The sequence below is a fragment of the Muscardinus avellanarius genome (genome assembly GCF_963383645.1).
Source record: "Muscardinus avellanarius genome assembly, chromosome: 2".
In the NCBI taxonomy this organism is placed as follows: Eukaryota; Metazoa; Chordata; class Mammalia; order Rodentia; family Gliridae; genus Muscardinus; species Muscardinus avellanarius.
In genome coordinates, this window is record NC_137787.1 from 24,531,026 (window position 1) to 24,549,333 (window position 18,308).

Sequence of the window (18,308 nt, forward strand, 5' to 3'; positions counted from 1 at the left end):
AATTTAAACTGTAATGAGCAAATTTGTTTTCTTATATATAATGTGATAAACTTCTATTGGAAGTTTGAGAAACCATCTTAGTTATACAATGTCATGATAAACATTTATTTTCCCTCCAGATTTTTTTTTATGGGTCATCTCTCTGTTTTCTCAGCCAGGTTTAAATGGAGAGCAAGTTAAGACTTGGAGCTCAGTCTCTTTACTTAGTAAAAATACTGGTCCCAATGTCCAGAGAAGCTTTCAGGAGCTCTTGATACATTCTTCTTTGATATTGATCATACTTTATTTGGTGGCACACATGACTGATTGGTGGCAGTTAATAGTAAAAGAAGATAACATCTTGTAATATTATATTATAGTAAGGTTAGTCTTCTCATTAATTTTAATCCAGTCACATTTTTTCTTATTAAAGAAAAATTAAAGAAACATTTGGAAGTAGCAAGAGAAAACAGAAGTGGCCATTTTGTAGTGCTTCATGTGCAAAAAATGTCAGAACATTTAACTAACATACCTGTGCACTCAGGTATACCCGGTATACCAGGTATATCAGGAATACCAATGGTTACTCATTAATTAACTAGTTTATTTCACTTGTTATACATTTTTGTACAAAGAGGGTTGCATTTGATAACAATTTTCTAACATGTGATATAAAAATATTGGTTAATCTTGGGTGGCATTAATTCATGACTAGTTTGTAGTAGCTGATTTAACATATGACATTGATATTAGCTCTAGGTATATTTTAGGCTGTGTTGAAGAATACTTGGATGACATACTAGAAGCCTGTGGAAAAATTGTAGTCAATATACATGCTTTAGGTGCTATAATTCTCTGAGTATGCTGACTGTGTCCAGACAAGTTTTAAAATTATAAGCATGATTGCGTTTGCCCTAAAAGTGAGACAAAGTTAACGAGACCCACCTAGCAAAGAAAAGGTTACCAAGGAACTGTTCAGATAGTTGCTTCTAGAAAAAAGCAAGCAAACAAACAACAACAAAATCCCCAGTCTTCCGTCAAAGCCTTGTCAATTCTATTTTTAAAGATTGATTAGGTAGCTGAGTTTTTCTTCTTGTTATCTTTGGAGAAAATGAAAAATAACAAGGTTTCTTCTACTTTAGACTAGCCATTCATATGCTTTATGACAGTTAGGTCTCCCCTGAGACTTCTTTTCTCCAGGACAAATTATGCTAACTCCTTTGGTCTTTCCTCACAGGTCCTATATTTCAGCTATTAAATCATCTTATTGTTTTTTTTTCCTGTATCTTTTCCAGTTTCTTCAAAATCCTTTTAAAAATATAAGATCTTAAATTTGATATCTTTGCATATACCAGATGGGTTAGAATTCTGGGAGGATAATTTTTCTACCCTCAAAATCAGAGAGATGGTGACTATGACAAGTAAGAAGAAGAAGAGAAGCTAGGGGAAATTCTGTACTTTAACTTAGTGGACTTATATGGTCAGGAATAGTAAAACCTGTGCCCAGAAGACTGTCAGAGGATCTTGTGAGAAGATATCAAGACACAAAATAAAAAATAGCCAGGGCTGCTTTTGTTTTATCTTTAAATAACCTGATGCCTCTTTTGAAACTAATTATTCTTCTGCAAAAGAAAGATTAGTGGGTGAGCTAACATAAATCCAAATTCAGAACAAAACAATATGTCATAGAGAAAGATGGCTACTGCTACCTCAGGAAAGGGCATAGGGATTCAGCATGGCATGAGACCTCATCTTAATTAAGAGCTAGAGCCATTTTGTTCAAACAGATATTAAAGGGACATTCTTGGGATTTGCCTCCTGAAGGACTTTTTTATTTTGTGTGTGATAGAACATGGCCACTAGGAAGAAGGTGCTGTGGACTTTGTTGCTATGCTTTCCTGGGCTCCTTGTATCACATTATCTTCCCTGCCACGTCATGCTGATTTGGAATGACTAGGTTACTATAATTGTTTCAGCCTTCCCATTCCACGTGGGACAAAAGGAAACCTATAGCCTTATAAATCAGCCAGTTCCTCTTCTAGAGCAATTTCTATGAAAACAAGATTCCACCGTAATTAAGACATAGAATAAACTTCCTAAATATTTTAGTTTTTCTTATTTGAGTAAGAAAATTGTAATTGAATTTGCACTTTTTGATACCTTAACATTAAACTCTTCTGATATCTTATGTATACTCAAAGCGCAATGCTTGGCATTCACCCTACTCTCTTTCCTGGGATGCACTATGCGCTACGGAATTGGCTAAGCTGCTTCACAGGCCCCATAAGAGAGAGCAATGCAATCACTATAAAAAAGATGGCTCTGTGTTCTTTCCAATAGTCTCCTTATAAATCAACAATAAATAATAGGAATCCCAACAAAGCCAGCTTACAGGAGCTTTAATTCCCCAGATGGAAAGCTGAACAATTCACCCATTGCTGGTTTATTTTCATTTCCAGGCTTTAGAAAAGTATAAATTGGCTCTGCCCACATTGAAAAGCCACAGGAAGATCTTAGAGGGCTCTCGTACTGAATGGTGTGGAGTTGTGAAATATTTGTATTTTGCACTAACCCCTCTTCGAAAGCTAATGCAGTGTGATCTTACCATTTTTGCAGACAGGACAACATTGTTCTGGTTCATAGACTGGGTTGACACACTCAGGAACTGCGCAGTCTGCTACAACACAGTGAACTTCATTGCTGGGCTCACAGCGACACCATTCACATGGAGAGGGCTAGGAACAAATCTAAAATTAGCCCCTTTTCTCCTATAACTTAATGCTTGAACATTCATACACTGTCAGAAGACAAAACATCAGTGTATATATTGGCTTTACTGCATCAACTCATTTCCCACGGGCGTGACCATTCTCCCCCAATGGAAAGCAATCTAGACATCCAAGCCAAGGTGGGTTGCGATGCACAGCTCAGGAGGACTTGAATGAACTCCCACGCTCTGACTTTCCCTACATCTCTGTCCCTACTTTCCAAAAAAAAAAAAAAAAAATGATTAAACAACTAGTATGTCATCTATGGTTTGATTTCCAGATGCCTGGATTGCTCTGCCTTCTTCTGGTAAACAAGAACGATATTGAAACCTATAAATTATTTTCTTGCCACCTGTCATATTCTTTCCTAAAAAAGTGGAGGATTACCTTGAAACAAGAAAATGGTGACCATATATCCTTCCCCTTTGTATGAACTCTTTTCAAATAACCTAGACTCTGAATGTCATTTTTCTTTCAATGTGAATTTTAGAGGAGATTGTATTTGGAACCCAAATATCCCAGATACTTTCTCTTGAAAGAGTTAGAGAATACCCTTCATCTTGCCTGATGGCTTTTATGAAAGAACAAAAAAATGTATCAACCTAAAAAGCCACTATCTAAGTAAGAGTCAAAGATTTTAAGACTAAAATTGAAAAATGATTAATTACAAGAAAAAAAAAGAAAAGAAATGTTTACTTGACTGTACTTACCAAGAATGAGTTTGGGATTTTGTGTTCTTTCTAAAAGCTGGCTATACCACAAATAATTATTGGTCAGCCTGTGAGTTTTTTCTTTAGTACAAGTTTTTTTTCTAACAAAAAAGGTTTAGAATTCTGGAATGGAAACTTGGAAGTTTTGAAAGTCATGTAGTGTCCATACTTTTCCAATCTAGCTACTTCCTAGAAAGCTCCTCCTCCAACCAGATGCCACAGTCTCTCACCTGCAAATGTGTTAATGAGCCCTCATCCCTTGTCTTGCTGGCTCTTGTCCACAATCCCTGTCAGCTTTCCTTTCTTCCTGGACCTGACAATTTAGGTAATATCAGTATTCTCTGCCTCAGGCACTCTGCGAGGGTGGAAACTTTTCAATTAATTACTTTAAACATGCATTTCATCCTTGTGCATGAAGAACGATAGCCCAACTTTAATTATTCTTCATTCAAATTTATTCTGAACAAGCAAATTAGCCATAAAATCCATGGTAAAACATTGCTACTCCTTAATGCCATCAACAAGTTTATCGAAGGGCTCAGTTAAGCCCCTTCTCGTGTGATGAGCTGTGTTGAAGTATCTCTGAGGAGAAATCGGTTGCACTCTCCCAGGGGGTAGGATTTTCCTAAAGCTCCTCTGCAGAATAAGCCCAGGGAAAAGATTCAATCCTACAGGATATTATTAGGTAGCAGAAAATTTGAACAAGAAATATAAGAACAATAGAAACTGGGGCTGCTATTCTGCCCCTTATTTTGCAAGCGCCACTATGATACCCAAGATTTCTCAGGAAATCTTGTCAGAAGCCACCCTTCCTTCCTGCCCTTGGTTAATGCAAAGATGTATTGTAACACAGCCTTCTGACGCGCAATGGACTTGGACTGTATTTATTGCCAATGTGGGAACAAAAGGAAGCCACTAATTCAATATCTTCCACACCCTCCCCTTCCACCACTGTGACTGTTTTACCTCCAGGTTTCCTTCTCGCTGAAGGAAGGCTAAGTGGGTGCTGTTCCAGCGGACCAATTCTAGAATAAAAATTCCCGAAGAGATCCTAAGTTTTCAAGGCAACACATTTACTTCAAAGTAACTGTGGTCTCATTCAATTATTTGCTCAATGATTAGATTACAAACACAGACTGATGAAGATCATCCTAATTTAAATGGCTTTGAACATTATTAGTTGCTAGTTATTGTACTAAGCAATATCACTATTTTTTCTTTTTTATACTTTCATTGGTGCATTGTAATTATGCATCCTAGTGAGGTTCAGAGTGATTCGAACATACATGCACATAGCACTTGGTGTGTTTCTCTCCAGTTTATATGTGGACATAGCATCATTTGAACTATTTTCTTCATCAATTCTCCTTTCCTCCTCTCTACACCTCTCACCCAATCCCCTTCCACCTTTCTATTAGTCTTTTCTTTATGTGAAGTCCTCTGTTTCCTACTCTTTTTTTCCTTTCAAATATTAAGAAAAACGTGCAACTCACCTCTCTGAGACTGGCTAAGCTCACTTAACATAAATATCCTCTAGTTTCATTCATTTTCCTGAAAAGGTCAGAATTTTGTTCTCCTTTATGGCTATGTATTGTTTCTTGTACTAACCCTGTGAGGGAATATTGTTTTTACTCTCACACCAAAGGTGAGTAAGGAGGCTGAGAAGTTCAATAGATTTCCCAGGTCTTCTAGGTCATAAAGGGCAGAGATGTGGTATGAACCCAGGCAGTCTAACAGCTCTCCCTCACTGCCATTCCATTCCCTGTGTCCTCACATGACTAGCTGATTTCCTCATGTAGAATAGATCATAGGAATAACCATTAACGATGGAATAATTGATTTGTAGAGGATGAATACTTCCTGATAGGAAAAATAATTTTATTAACTTAGATGTTTAGTGCATAAAAATTATCATAAAACTTTAGAGCTCTTTTTGGTTTCTTTGTGTGTGTGTGTGTGTGTGTGTGTGTGTGTGTGTGTGTGTGTAGTACTGGGGATTGAACCCAGGGGTGTTCTACTCCAAGCTACACTGCCATCCCTATTTTATTGTTTTTTTTTACTTTGAAACAGGTTCTTACTAACTTTCTAAAAACCTTGCTACATTGCTGAGGCTGGTCTCAACGCCAAGATACGCTGTCTCAGCCCCCAAGGTACTGGGATTACAGACATGCACCACCATGCCTGGTTAACTTCAGAGCTTTTTGATCTCCTTCCAATGTGAGTTTAAAGATTGTAGTAGGCCAGAGTTAGGCTGCCATGCTGCTTTTTTTCCCCCTGGGAATCACACAGCATCTTCAAACCTTGGCGCCTGATAACTACACTTGCAAGTGTCTTGGAGAAGCACTAACAGATGAAGTGCTAATAAAGACCCAGATTTGGTAGAGGTTGGATATGCGATCACAGGTCAGTATTGGATTGCTGCGACATACTGTGAGGAAGAGCTAAGGCCACAAGGTACTAAGAGAATATCTGATATTTTTAAAAGGTTTGGAATAATGGAAAACATAAATTAGAAAAATAAAAATGCTGCCTAGTCACTGGTAGCTTTGACTCATGTCCTGAAATTAACTCTGTTCACATACGCTCGCCTGTCTCCTTCTGGCCAGAATCTCTTATCATATGCATGTTATTTCCTCTTTCCGTTAAATGTCTTCCTCAGATGATCTATCTTCATTTCAGTTCATTTCTTCACATCTCCGGCCTTCTTGTGTCCTCTGCTCTAGCTCTAAATGATCAAATTTAATCCATGGCCTCCCACACTTCCATCTTTGCCAGTTCGGTCAAGCCGCTCACCTCTCATGGTTTTGCCGCCTCTGACACCATTGCTATGCCCTTTCTCAATATGACTTTCTCTGCTGCCCCTGCCTTGCCCCACATTTCTAAAAAGATAACGCTTCAACTTCAGCAGTGATATGTTTCTCAGAGTGAGCAGTATGCCACTTCGACATTCACTTCAGACTTTAAAAATCCTTCCCACCTTTCACTGTAAAACGCCAAATGGTTAGGTGCTTTGAATAAATCTTTACATCTTAAGTACTGAGCTGGTTACAAATTTTCTTTTATTGGGATCTTCTGTGTGAAAACTATGGATTAAACCTGAAAAGGTTCCTTTAAAACCAAGATGAAAGAATAAAGCTATTCTTAGACGAACAGAGAATTCTGGAATAAGTAGTTGAAAAATCTATTCTTACCAGCTTTATTTTTTTTTTAAAGACAAGCATGAGAAATTATGAATAATATGTAGCTTTTGTCAGTGAGAGATCTGGTAAGTTTAATGATTAAAAGACACCATCATAAAGTTTAATACAATAAAAATATTTTTCTAAGAAATCTTACAGAAAACTTTATTTTTATGTAATCTTTAGAAAATAAAGTTACCTTTACTGCATCTACATTTTTCACAAATTTTAGTTAAAATTATTATTAGAGATTAAATTTACTTGTTAATGTATATATTTAGATGGCCTGAGTATTATATGTGTGCTATAAATAAATCTATTATACCTCCAACCTAATGTTTTTGAATATTCAATGTGGGACTCCAATTGAACAGACTGCATTTTATCCACTGCCGCTGAATACACACTTTGTGCGAAAAATTCTGTCTCAGCTGCCTCTAAATGACAAATGGTGCATATATTACTGTAGATAAACAAAGCAATATGAGATTATTAAACATTGGCTTAGGTGACTAAAATTTGAATTTTCTTCATAGTTATTAGAACAAAACATGGCGAATCATGTCTATTTAAAACACGTTAACTTCTTAAGACCTTGAGTCTGAAATCTCCTAATCAGTGAGATATTGGAGAGTTTTTAAAGAGCTGGAATAGAGGGATCTGGATCCTGGGAACAATGGAACACTCCAAAAGTTTTTAAAATGAAAATGTAGCCAGAGAACTAGTAAGTCAGATTACTGGGGTAACTGAATAATTCCAGAAAAGTTGTCACATATGTTTTTGTAGGAATTTAGAAGCTAATGCAGTCATCATTAGCTGAGGCTCAAGGTAGAATTGTTAGAACATGTTATCGCAGAATGGTTGCATAGAATTCCTGACAGGCATATTAGAAAATGCATATTTGTTTTTTACTCTGTGTATACTGAAACTTACTTATTCATACTTGAGGAAATCCTGAATATTTGGTCCATGTGACAGTATATCAAGACATTGTTAGTCATGTGTGGCTGTTAACTGGCACTGTCCTTGGTGTGCCCAGAAGAAAATGACCATCATGGATTCAAAGCTCAAGGTGACAAAAATGGCAGTATTTGGCCACATGAATGGAATGTATCTTTTACTATATGAAACAAATGAAGATTATGATGAAAATGTTCAGAGTTTTAAATTAGAAGATTAGAAAAAATATGTCATTTGGTTGGATTTGTGTGCGTCCTATGTCATCACGGTTAAAAGCAAGTGTTCATTGTTTAGGTTCTAGTCTCAGATGCTTTTACTTACTAGTTGTAAGTGTTGGGGAAATTATATAACCTTTCTTTCTTTAGTTTCTTATTCCATAAAATGGGAATAAAAATAGTAAACAACTTTATAGAGTTATTACTAGGCACATAAAAATAAGTTAAAAATGTCATTCGCTTTCTGAAAGCTAGCTTTTTTTTCAGAAATATAACTTTCTGAAAGATATTTTTGAAATTTGTTAGACTTTTATTACTGCATTGTACTTATACATCTTACTAGGATATAGTGTGATAGGATTATACATGCACACAACACATTTTAGAAAGTATGACATTAAAAATACAGGATTATATTTTTAAACAATATTTAGGTTTTGTTTTGTTGTTATTTTTTCTCAAAATGAAATTTATTTAGGGAAGTAGTTGCAATAACATCTTACAGGATTCAGTTCAGTGGGAAGATTTTTGATTAATAGAATGAATCATGTGAAAAAGACACTGAAGCTGGGTATGGTGGCGCACACCTGTAATCCCTGTACTTGGGAAGCTGAGACATGAGGATCATGAGTTTGAAGACAGCCTCAGCAAATAGTGAAACACTCATCAACCTAGTGAGACCCTGTTTTCAAATAAGAAATAAAATTTGGCTGGGGTATAGCTTGAAGGTAGAATACCTCTGTGCTCAATTCTTAGTACCACAAAAAAACAACACTGAACAATAAACTGTTATTTGAAGCCCAAGATAAAGAGTATATATGAAAGGTTAAACTGTTAATTATAAATCACACAGAACAAAAAAGAAGAGAGAAAGAAAAAGAAAGAAGAAATAAAAGTCAACAGATTTATTTTCTTTTCCTGCTGTGTTATCATGAAGGTATCGACTCAAATGCCACATTTTTAGGCAGTTCTTTTCCCGATTACCCAGGGATCCAGTCTCTCTCTCATCTATGTCCATCATGCCATCCATTAAATAGATGTCACCAGTTCATGAAATATATTACCAATTTCTTTACATTTAGGTTTTATCCATTCTTGTCTGCCATTTCCATAGATTCTAAGTACCTTATAATATACTGTTCACTGATTTTCACTACTCAGAAAACATTGTAACACATGATATAAAGTAATAAATATTTGTTAAAATGCATAATCCAGTATACAGAGTCTGTGTTTTCTTATTCGTTAAGACATACCTGCAGGCAGCCTCATCTGTGTTCATCATGTATAAAAAGGATTGTTACTCAATGAGATGCTTGCACTTTATTTAAATATTATAAAGGGTGCTTTGGGGAAACAGATTTTTGATATGAGTCATGAAATAACTATTTGGGTTTCAATATTATGGCAATGAACATAAACTCATTCTCTAAAGGTGGTTTTAAATTCATAAAACTCAGGGTGCAGATCACAGGTAAGTCAGTCTTCAGGCACTCCATTGACTGGCTTATCTAGCAATAGATGATTACAGGCTTTATTGCAGTAGAAAATACTGTGCTAACTAAATTTAGGACAAGAATACATACAGAGGAATTGCTAAAGGGTATGAGAAAAGCTAGTTTTATTTTATAATGTGTGTCAAATTTAAGAGTTGCTTATTAAGCACAATGATTTTAGCGTACTATAAAATATTTTAAGGGAAAAAGCCCTGATTTTAAACATGTCTATGTTCCTAAAAGATGGGTTAGAGTATAATGCCAAACAAAACACATCCTGAGTAGTCTGAGAAACAAAATTTGATTCATAGGAAACCCTGAGACTATTGTTGAAAGAAAGCTTGGATGTGTAAGTGGATGGGATATATTCTAAGTGCCAAGTCTTAGCACGCTAACCACATCATGGCTTTCCTTCATAGCAAATGATATTAGGCTTGGTATACTATGTGGTGCTTCATTTCCATGATAGTGGCCAGAAATTATCAAGGAAAATATAGCTCAGTTTGCTCTTTACAAATAATTTCATTAAACAACTACTTAAAATCTGATCTCAACAAATGAAAAATACTGCTTTACGAAGCACTCTTCTTTTAGAGATAATTTATGGCATAAATTTGATCACTTTATGGAACAAATCTCATTACTTTCAAATTGTATGAGAAACTTGGAAGACTATTTCAAAGTTGCTGATGCCTGTCAGGAATCTCACTGTTCACTTCATTAAAATATACATTAAATTCCCAAATGCAAGAGTATTTTGCATCCACTGCCACTCTGGTGGCCAGTAATTTGCATGCAGCAGGTTTCACCCAATAATCAATGGATCCAATGGGTTTTAACTAAAATTCACAATCATCAGAAAGATCCTCCCTAGCATCACTGATTAAAATACTCCTTAGTGTTCTGAGCATAATGAGATTGTGACGACCTCCTCAGTGATCTGCCCTATTGATTGGGGCAAATTTGGAACACCGAGGTTGTAAGTCTTATCACATTATGGACACAGAGCCAAAACTTCTGGAAGAATCCTAATACTGCTGAAGCAAATAGAAAAATCTGATACATAGATTTTTTTTATAAGCATCTCAGTCAGCAAATATTGGGTGGTATCATTAAGTTTACGAGTGAAGTAGCTATTCTATCTTTTTCAGGATGAAGTTGTAATATGTTCTAGATTATTATTTCTAGTGTGTCTATCAAAAAACAATCATTTTTGTTGGAAACAAGAGTTTTAGGAAATTATTGCAAAGGATGCAATTAGTTTTGCTCGTGCAAACTAAACTAGTCAGAAAATAAACTATAATTCAGGAATATATAAATTTTATAATTTATTAATTCAGATATTTATTAAATTTATCTTTATAAAGTATAGAATATAAGCTATACCAAGAGGCACTACATATCTATTCTTTTCTCAATAAGTGGCAGTGTAGGAATTAAGATATCTCTAAAAATGTGTTTAATTCTTTCTTTATTTTTTTCTGTGCTGGGGATGGAACCCAGGGACATTCTACCTCTGAGGTATACCCCCAGCCGTATTTTTTATTCTTTACTTTGAAACAGGGTCTCACTGAGTAGCTAAGACTGTCCGCAAACTGTTTTCCTCCTGTCTAGGTTTCCCAAATGCTGGGATTACAAGCGTGTGCCACCATGCCTGGCTGCCTTTGTTTGTTTTTTTTGTGTGTTTGTAGTACTGAGGATTAAAGCCAAGTGCATTCTACCTCTGTGATATGCCCTCAGCCTTTAATTTTATTATTTTATTTGATAATTTTTTGAAACAGGGTCTGGGTAGGTTGCTGAGAATCTCACTACTTGTTGAGGCTCTACTTGAACCTATGACCCTTTTGTGCTTGGTTTTGTTTTGTTTTAAATTATATTTTGATATGCCTTTTAAGGACAAGCTCCTCTACTGTTGTATACTGACTATTCTGGTAAACTGCTAGTTATAGAGGCAATTTTTTTTCCAGCAATGTTTTCAAGAAGTCTCACGACAATATTAGACACCTTTTCTAAAATATAAGAAGCACAGAGAAAAATAAATATAAATAAGGAGAATGTAAGCAAAAGTGCATTTTAATTAAAATAACAAGTGTAATTTTTTTTAAATAGACAAAATGTTCTTATCTAGGAATATCAGGGTGCACTTAAGGAGAATGTTTTAGCTACCCCTGAGATCCTCAGCATGAAATTTCACTAACAATGGGATTGAGCATTGCAGGAGAACCTACCTATCTCCATGCTGAGGAAGCTGCATGGGTCGCACATTCATGCAACAGGAGAAACAGTGAGTGACTGTACAACTTCAAAACTTTCCTGATGAGACTGGAGAGGAAGAGTTGTTGGTATCAGTTAAAGTACCAGTTATTTCCAACAGCATTAAACCAAGGTCAAGCACACTTAGGAAGAAAGAGTACATCACTGTGAGACATCTATAACCTGAAAGAATCACGTAAGAGAAAAATGTGACCCGTTCTATTTTACAGGAAACATTGGAAGGAAGTGATAACAGGAAGGATAGAGGGTGATAACTCAACCTGGTAGCACTGCATGGCTGACACTAAATTCAGGGCCTTTCAAGGTCTAAGAGGTTGGAGTCATCAACTTGGGACAACCAACTCATTTGTATTGGGAGTGGCTATCAGATTATGTCTTAAGAATGCCTTTTTTCTGCAATTGTCTAAGATTTCTCTGGACCAAAAGATCCTAAATGTTAAATTATTTTCTTCATATCTCCACTTTAAAGTACTAATGTGCTTTGCTGTGCTACAAATAGGTAATAATTAAAAATGAATACTATGAAGTGATTTATAATTGCTGATATTAAGATGTTTCCAACTTTAAGAACAAACACTAGTTTCCTACTAAACTTTAGAGTTCATTATTTTAGAGTTCATAGCTTACCTTGTTATGTGAAAATACATGGAGATGGCTTGTGGGCAATAACACAGAAGTATATTTTAATTAAAATAAATCTTGACTGAGTAATTTTTTGATACACCTCTCTATTTTGATTTGTAATTTGGGGGCCAGTTAGAGCGAAAGCAGTGACAATTTTGTAACCATTGATAGGAATTGTTAGGGCAGTCTCCCAGTGGAATTTGGCTGTAGGATCACAAACACATTGGAGGTCACATCCTGCTGTCAAAGGCTGCTGTTTTTCCTTGGAAAGGTAAAACTATTTGAGCCTGGGTATTCACTTTGGTAAGATGGCATTAATGATTACATAATACCAATAGTGCTCCAATTTTCTCACTGGTTATGAGATGAAAAGGGAGCAATGTAGAATGGGAAAGAGCATGTAACTAGGTAGCTTTAGTTTCATGACGATTACTATCATGGTGGCTTTCAAATTGAGCAGTATTTCATCATACTCCATCCATTTTCAATGGTTGTATGTTTTTCAAGTGAACATACTACTAATAAACTATTAATTTATGGCATATTAATTTTTTATTTTATTTATTTATTTTTTTGGTGGTACTGGGGTTCCTGGAAGCCCATCTACCTCCAGGCTATACTCCCAGACCTATTTTATACTTTTTTTTAATTTTTGGAAACAGGGTCTCTTAAGCCAGCATGGCAGTCTTCGAACCTGTGCGATCCTCCTGTCTCCGCCTCCCAAGCACGGGGATTACAAGCGTGTGCCACCACGCCTGGCAGCATATTTATTTTCATTATAAATTAATTGAAATACTGAATTTGTGAGGGATCTTTTAGAGTTTTGAAAGCAATCTACAGTATATCTGTAAAAGGTAGAAGTATTTATATTTGAATTGTGGTTAGACTTGAAATGACAGTGAAGAATATTTTTAGATGTTTAATTAGATTCTTAATCACAGAGACGAAACTTCAATCTTTAATCAGACTCTTGCCCCCAAACGGATTTTTAACTGGTAACATTAGCTTTCAGTTTTTGGACTCTTGGTTTTAGTATCTTCTAGATTCAATGTAAATGTCCTAGAGTCTCATTAACAAAAAGGAAATTCTCTGTGATTGTCTTTTTTCTCTTTAATGAAGCTTTCTAAAAATCTCAGCAGTCAAAGGTTTGCTATTTAAGCAGAATTTTATTATTTTATTTTTTGGTGGTACTGGGGTTCTTGGAAGCCCTTCTACCTCAGGACTACACTCCCAGACCTGTTTTTATATTTTTATTTGGAAACAGGGTCTCAAGCCAGCGCGCTGGCTTCGAACCTGCGCGATCCTCCTGTCCCCACCTCCCAAGCATGGGGATTACAAGCGTGCGCCACCACGCCGGGCTTTATTCTTCATTTTGAAACAGGGTCTCACTAAGTTGTGGAAGGCCTCACTAAGTAGCTGAGGCTATTTGTGAACCTGGATCCTCCTATCTCAGCCTCCTAATCACTGGATTATTTTTGGTGGTACTGGGGTTCCTGGAAGCCCTTCTACCTTCAGACTACACTCCCAGACTTATTTTATATTTTATATTTTTATTTGGAAACAGGGTCTTTTAAGCCAGTGCGGCTGGCTTCCATCCTGCATGATCCTCTTGTCTCTGCCTTCCAAGCATGGGAATTACAAGCATGCGCCACCACGCCCGGCAGAATTTTATTTTATTTTTTATTTTTATTTATTTTATTTTTTATTTTATTTATTTATTTATTTTGTGGTACTGGGGTTCCTGGAAGCCCTTCTACCTCCGGGCTACACTCCCAGACCTATTTTTCTTTTATTTTTGGAAACAGGGTCTCTTAAACCAGCGCCGCTGGCTTAAACCTGCGCGATCCTCCTGTCTCCGCCTCCCAAGTGCAGGGATTACAAGCATGCGCCACCACGCCCGGCCAGAATTTTATTTTTAATGTTCAGGGAAAAAGGAAAGAGTGAACAATTTTGTTTTTTTCTCTGTCATATTTAGGAAGGAACAATAAAACTACCATACAGTGAAAATGAGTGGAGTGTCAGAGAGCCTCAGCTATACTCTCACAATAGGAAAAAATGACTTACTTTGATTACCACTGGAATTTCTTATAGTGACTATAACAGAAGTTTTTGCATTTCTGAGATTGCAAAAATCACAATTTATATACTCCGTTTTACAAATTATATTTTACTGATATAAAATTGTATAAAGTAACCCCTATATTTGTAAAAATAATGTTGGCGAATCCTCAAAACATGGGGAATGTACTTCTTTTAGCATTGGGAGATTTCAAATAAAACCAACTGAGGGCTGTAAAACGTGGAGTGGGGAAAGTATTTTCCTCATGTTAGCCAAGTACTACCTTTCTGTGAAAAAGGTGTAGACACAGATTTATAACTGAGCACCTATTCAACAATATAGAAAATATAGACATGCAGAAGAAACCCAAAATCTCTCTGCTATATTACTTGTGCAGTGTATACAGCGAACTGATCAAAGCTGATGAAATAAAGTGGAGACATCTCAAGAGTTAGAGGCAAAAATCCCTCCTGGATTTGTCAGGTCTAATAATCTCTATTTATCTGACAAGAACCAAAGTACAAATCTCTTAATGTTAGTTTTCTCATTTATAAACTGGGGATAAAATTATATTAGAAGTAAATGATTCGATGAGTGAATTGTCCCCACTGTCATTTGTATTTGTCGCAAGCCCTGAGCTGGCTGTGTGACCTCCCTGGCTATTCTTTTCAGTGGCTCTCCTCATTTCTGGCTTGGACCCCAACCTTTTTGCTGTAGACCGGCTCTGTGCTCCCAGCCTGATCTTACCTCATATTCTTTGTACCACATGCTCTGGTCATTTGTGTTGAATCATTTTTCGGTAACCAAATTCTTTCTTTATCCTTGCCAACTTTCCAAATTTGTCTAAAATGACTTAAACACATTGAAATCTCCATGGACTGTATCACCCTTTTCTTCACAAGAGTTCCTACAGCAATCTTCTCAGCCACCTGCCCTTGGTGGTCCCTGTACCTTGCATTCTTCATGAGAGACTAGATGCACCTAGCAGGGCAGCTTAATGCCTTTTCTATTTTGGTTCATGCTACAAGAACTACTACTTCTTCACATGTAAGAGATATTTATTTAATAGAATCAAAATGTGCCTTATAAAAATTAATTTTAAAAATGTAATAATGAAGTGAATATATAAATTAAAAGACTATATATTCTTTCATTTATTAATATAACAATAAATATATCTATTACATTAAATTAAAGTAAATTTACCATTTTAATTTGCCATACAACCTAATAGGAACAGATAGAATATAAAACAGTTGGAAATTTTGTAATCTTTGCTTATCTATTTCATTCGAAAATTTTCAGCAAGTGGAAAGCTAATGGTTTACCATGCAGCAATGCAAATAGGGAAGCTGTAGTGTTTGGAATCAACTATGCAAAGAAATATGACTTATCATGACCCCATGAAGCATACATAACACACTTAACATGGGCACATCTGCAGTCCTTTTAAAACTTAAATTTGTTAAAAGAGAATCCTGAGACCACTACTGATGAAATGGAATCTATTTCTAGCAATACCCCAAAGAATTTGTAACCTTCAAGAATGCAGGTCAGAAGGACTTGGTGACAGCTTGAGGCAAGTAGAAAGAGAAGAAGAACTTGAGTCTAGATCGAGGAACTGCCAACTTTTGCCACAGATGGCCAGAGTGAATATTCTAGATCTTATAGAGCACATGGACTCTAGAATACTAACCCCCCAAAAAATAAAACCACAGACGGTACATAAGTGAATGAGTATAGGTATTTTATGATCAAATGTTAGTTACAATAGAGATTGTGGACTGAATTTGGTTTATGGACTGTAGTGTGCCAACCCCTTCCTGAGGTTATTGGTTAAATTTAACAGGTACCATTAATAATATCATTTGAAAAAGTAATTTTTCAACCAAATTATTTTATGTAACACAAATTAATAAATTATAAAGAACCACATAAGTGGCAATTTGAGGAATAAAAACTGGATTAGAAATTAAAAAAAAAACCTGAGACAAAAAGATTTTATCATTTACTATCCAAAAGAGTCAAGAAATTGGGCTATCTTGAATCATTATGGAGATATTTCTTAAACTGTTTCATTGAACTTCTAGGAACTTTGAAGATGTTAATATACATTCAAAGATAAAGCGTGTTCTACTGTCACATAAATTTTTGAAATCCTGGACTAAATCTGGGTTAGTTAGTAATAGTAGTAAAAGTGTCAGGTAGCCTTTATGAATTGCTTACTGTGTGCCAAGTAGCATCTCTTATGATTTCTATTTTAGAGATATGTACATCCAGACATAAAGTGAGAAAGCAATGTGTATTTTGGTCAGTTGGCTGGTAAGAGGTAAAGACTGATTTAAGATCTAATTTTTACCACACCATTGAGTTTGTAGCTGTTACGCTATGAATCAACTCTCAAACCTTTAAATTTGTTCAAGGGGTCTCAGTTTTCTTTTCTTTTTGTTTGGAGGATGCTGCACGTGGACCCCAAGGTCCTATTTTATTCCTTTATTTTGAAACAGGGTCTCTCTAAGTTGCTGAGGCTAGCCACAAACCTTTGATCCTCCAGTCTCAGCCTCCCAAGTACTGGGATTACAAGAGTGTGCCACCATGCCCAGCTGTTGTCTCAGTGTTCTAATATGTACCATACATATCCAGAAGCAGTTAAATGATGCCTCGTACCTCAGACTTACATGACCGAGAACAAAAATGGAAATCTTTACTAAGAATCTCACAGGATGCCAGTATTCCTTTTAACACAGTCTGGCAAAACCCAAATGATGCAATGATTTCCCCCAAATTCACAGGCTAATCTAGAAAACTAGAATACTATGTATTTGAATGATTCAAAGCAGGATGAAGGCAAGAAAGGTCAAGGAATGGGAATTTTGTAGCATTTCTTCTCTAGGTGATGCTGGTTACCAGCCAATTAGTGGAAATTCTTTTGTTTCAATACCATAGAAGTAGGTATTTTTGCACACTCATTTTATATGCTCCATTCCTGCCATCTGGTGAGAGGTAGGAGTTTGCCGAGTGAAAAAAAAGCATGGGTCCCACTTCCTAAAAATTGTCAAAGTATATGAGCAAGAGGAACTAACTTAGTTTCTTGGTTACTCCCTAGTATAAATAGTCTCCGTGAAAATAAATAAGTAGTATCTAATGGAACATATTTTCATTTTATTTTATTTTATATTGTTTGGTTTAATTACAGAATATTTCATCTTTAGACAACAGATCCCCTTTTTATCAGCCTGTGCAAACTTAGGCTTGTTTCACAAATTGCATTCAATCTGAATCAAAGATTGATTTTAAATGTGCCAATATTTTATTGTTCTTGTCTACTTGTAACTCTGGGTTGCCATGGTGATAGGTCCTGATATCACATTTCTATAGACAATTGGCTGAAATAAATCTTCACATCCAACATATTTATTGGAAAGGAAGATGTAAATTAGCTTGAATTTTCTTGTTAAATCCAAAGATAGTAAAATGTAAAAATATAAGATCATGGGAAAGTGATATATTAATATTGCTTTTGCAAATAATGAGCTATGTTATTTCTAAGTTTCTGTTAGTCTTTGTTTTATCACCTCTAAAACAGGGAGTTAGACAAAATTTCAAACTTCCTTCACAGATCTAAATTTCTGTTGTCAGCTCTTAAAAATAGGAAGGACTCAGACCACATAAATATATATAAAAACTCATAATGCTTGTCTTTTCGAAACAGAGGAAGCCAGAAATATAACTCAAAGCAAAGAAGTAACAATGGTTGTTAAAGGTCAATATTACAAAAATATAATTCTCAAATCCAGCAAAATAATGTTTAATTAAAAACTCTTTTGAGCAGTCAGTAATCTCTAGTTATAAATTGCCACATAAGACTCTAATTTTTAAATTCCTGACACTATTTTTTCTTCATAGAACATATGTGATTAGATTTTTGCTTAAATTCTATAGATGGAAGGATTAAAAGTTCATTGAGTTCTGTTTATGGTCACCTGATAGAAGAGGCAAAGATTAAGAATTGTCTCCAGTGTACTGTTATACCCTCTAGACAAC

The 18,308-nt window shown here is 35.6% G+C and overlaps 1 protein-coding gene across 1 annotated transcript in view; it reads right to left on the reverse strand.

The window, feature by feature from the left end:
- VWC2L (von Willebrand factor C domain containing 2 like) overlaps positions 1–18,308 on the reverse strand; it is a gene marked incomplete at its 3' end in the record, with an annotated part of 149,735 nt that overhangs the window by 122,534 nt on the left and 8,893 nt on the right. The window contains exon 2 of the mRNA XM_080690160.1: positions 2,585–2,714. Coding sequence (XP_080546286.1) covers positions 2,585–2,714 — 130 coding nt within the window. The remainder of the gene's footprint in view (positions 1–2,584; positions 2,715–18,308) is intronic.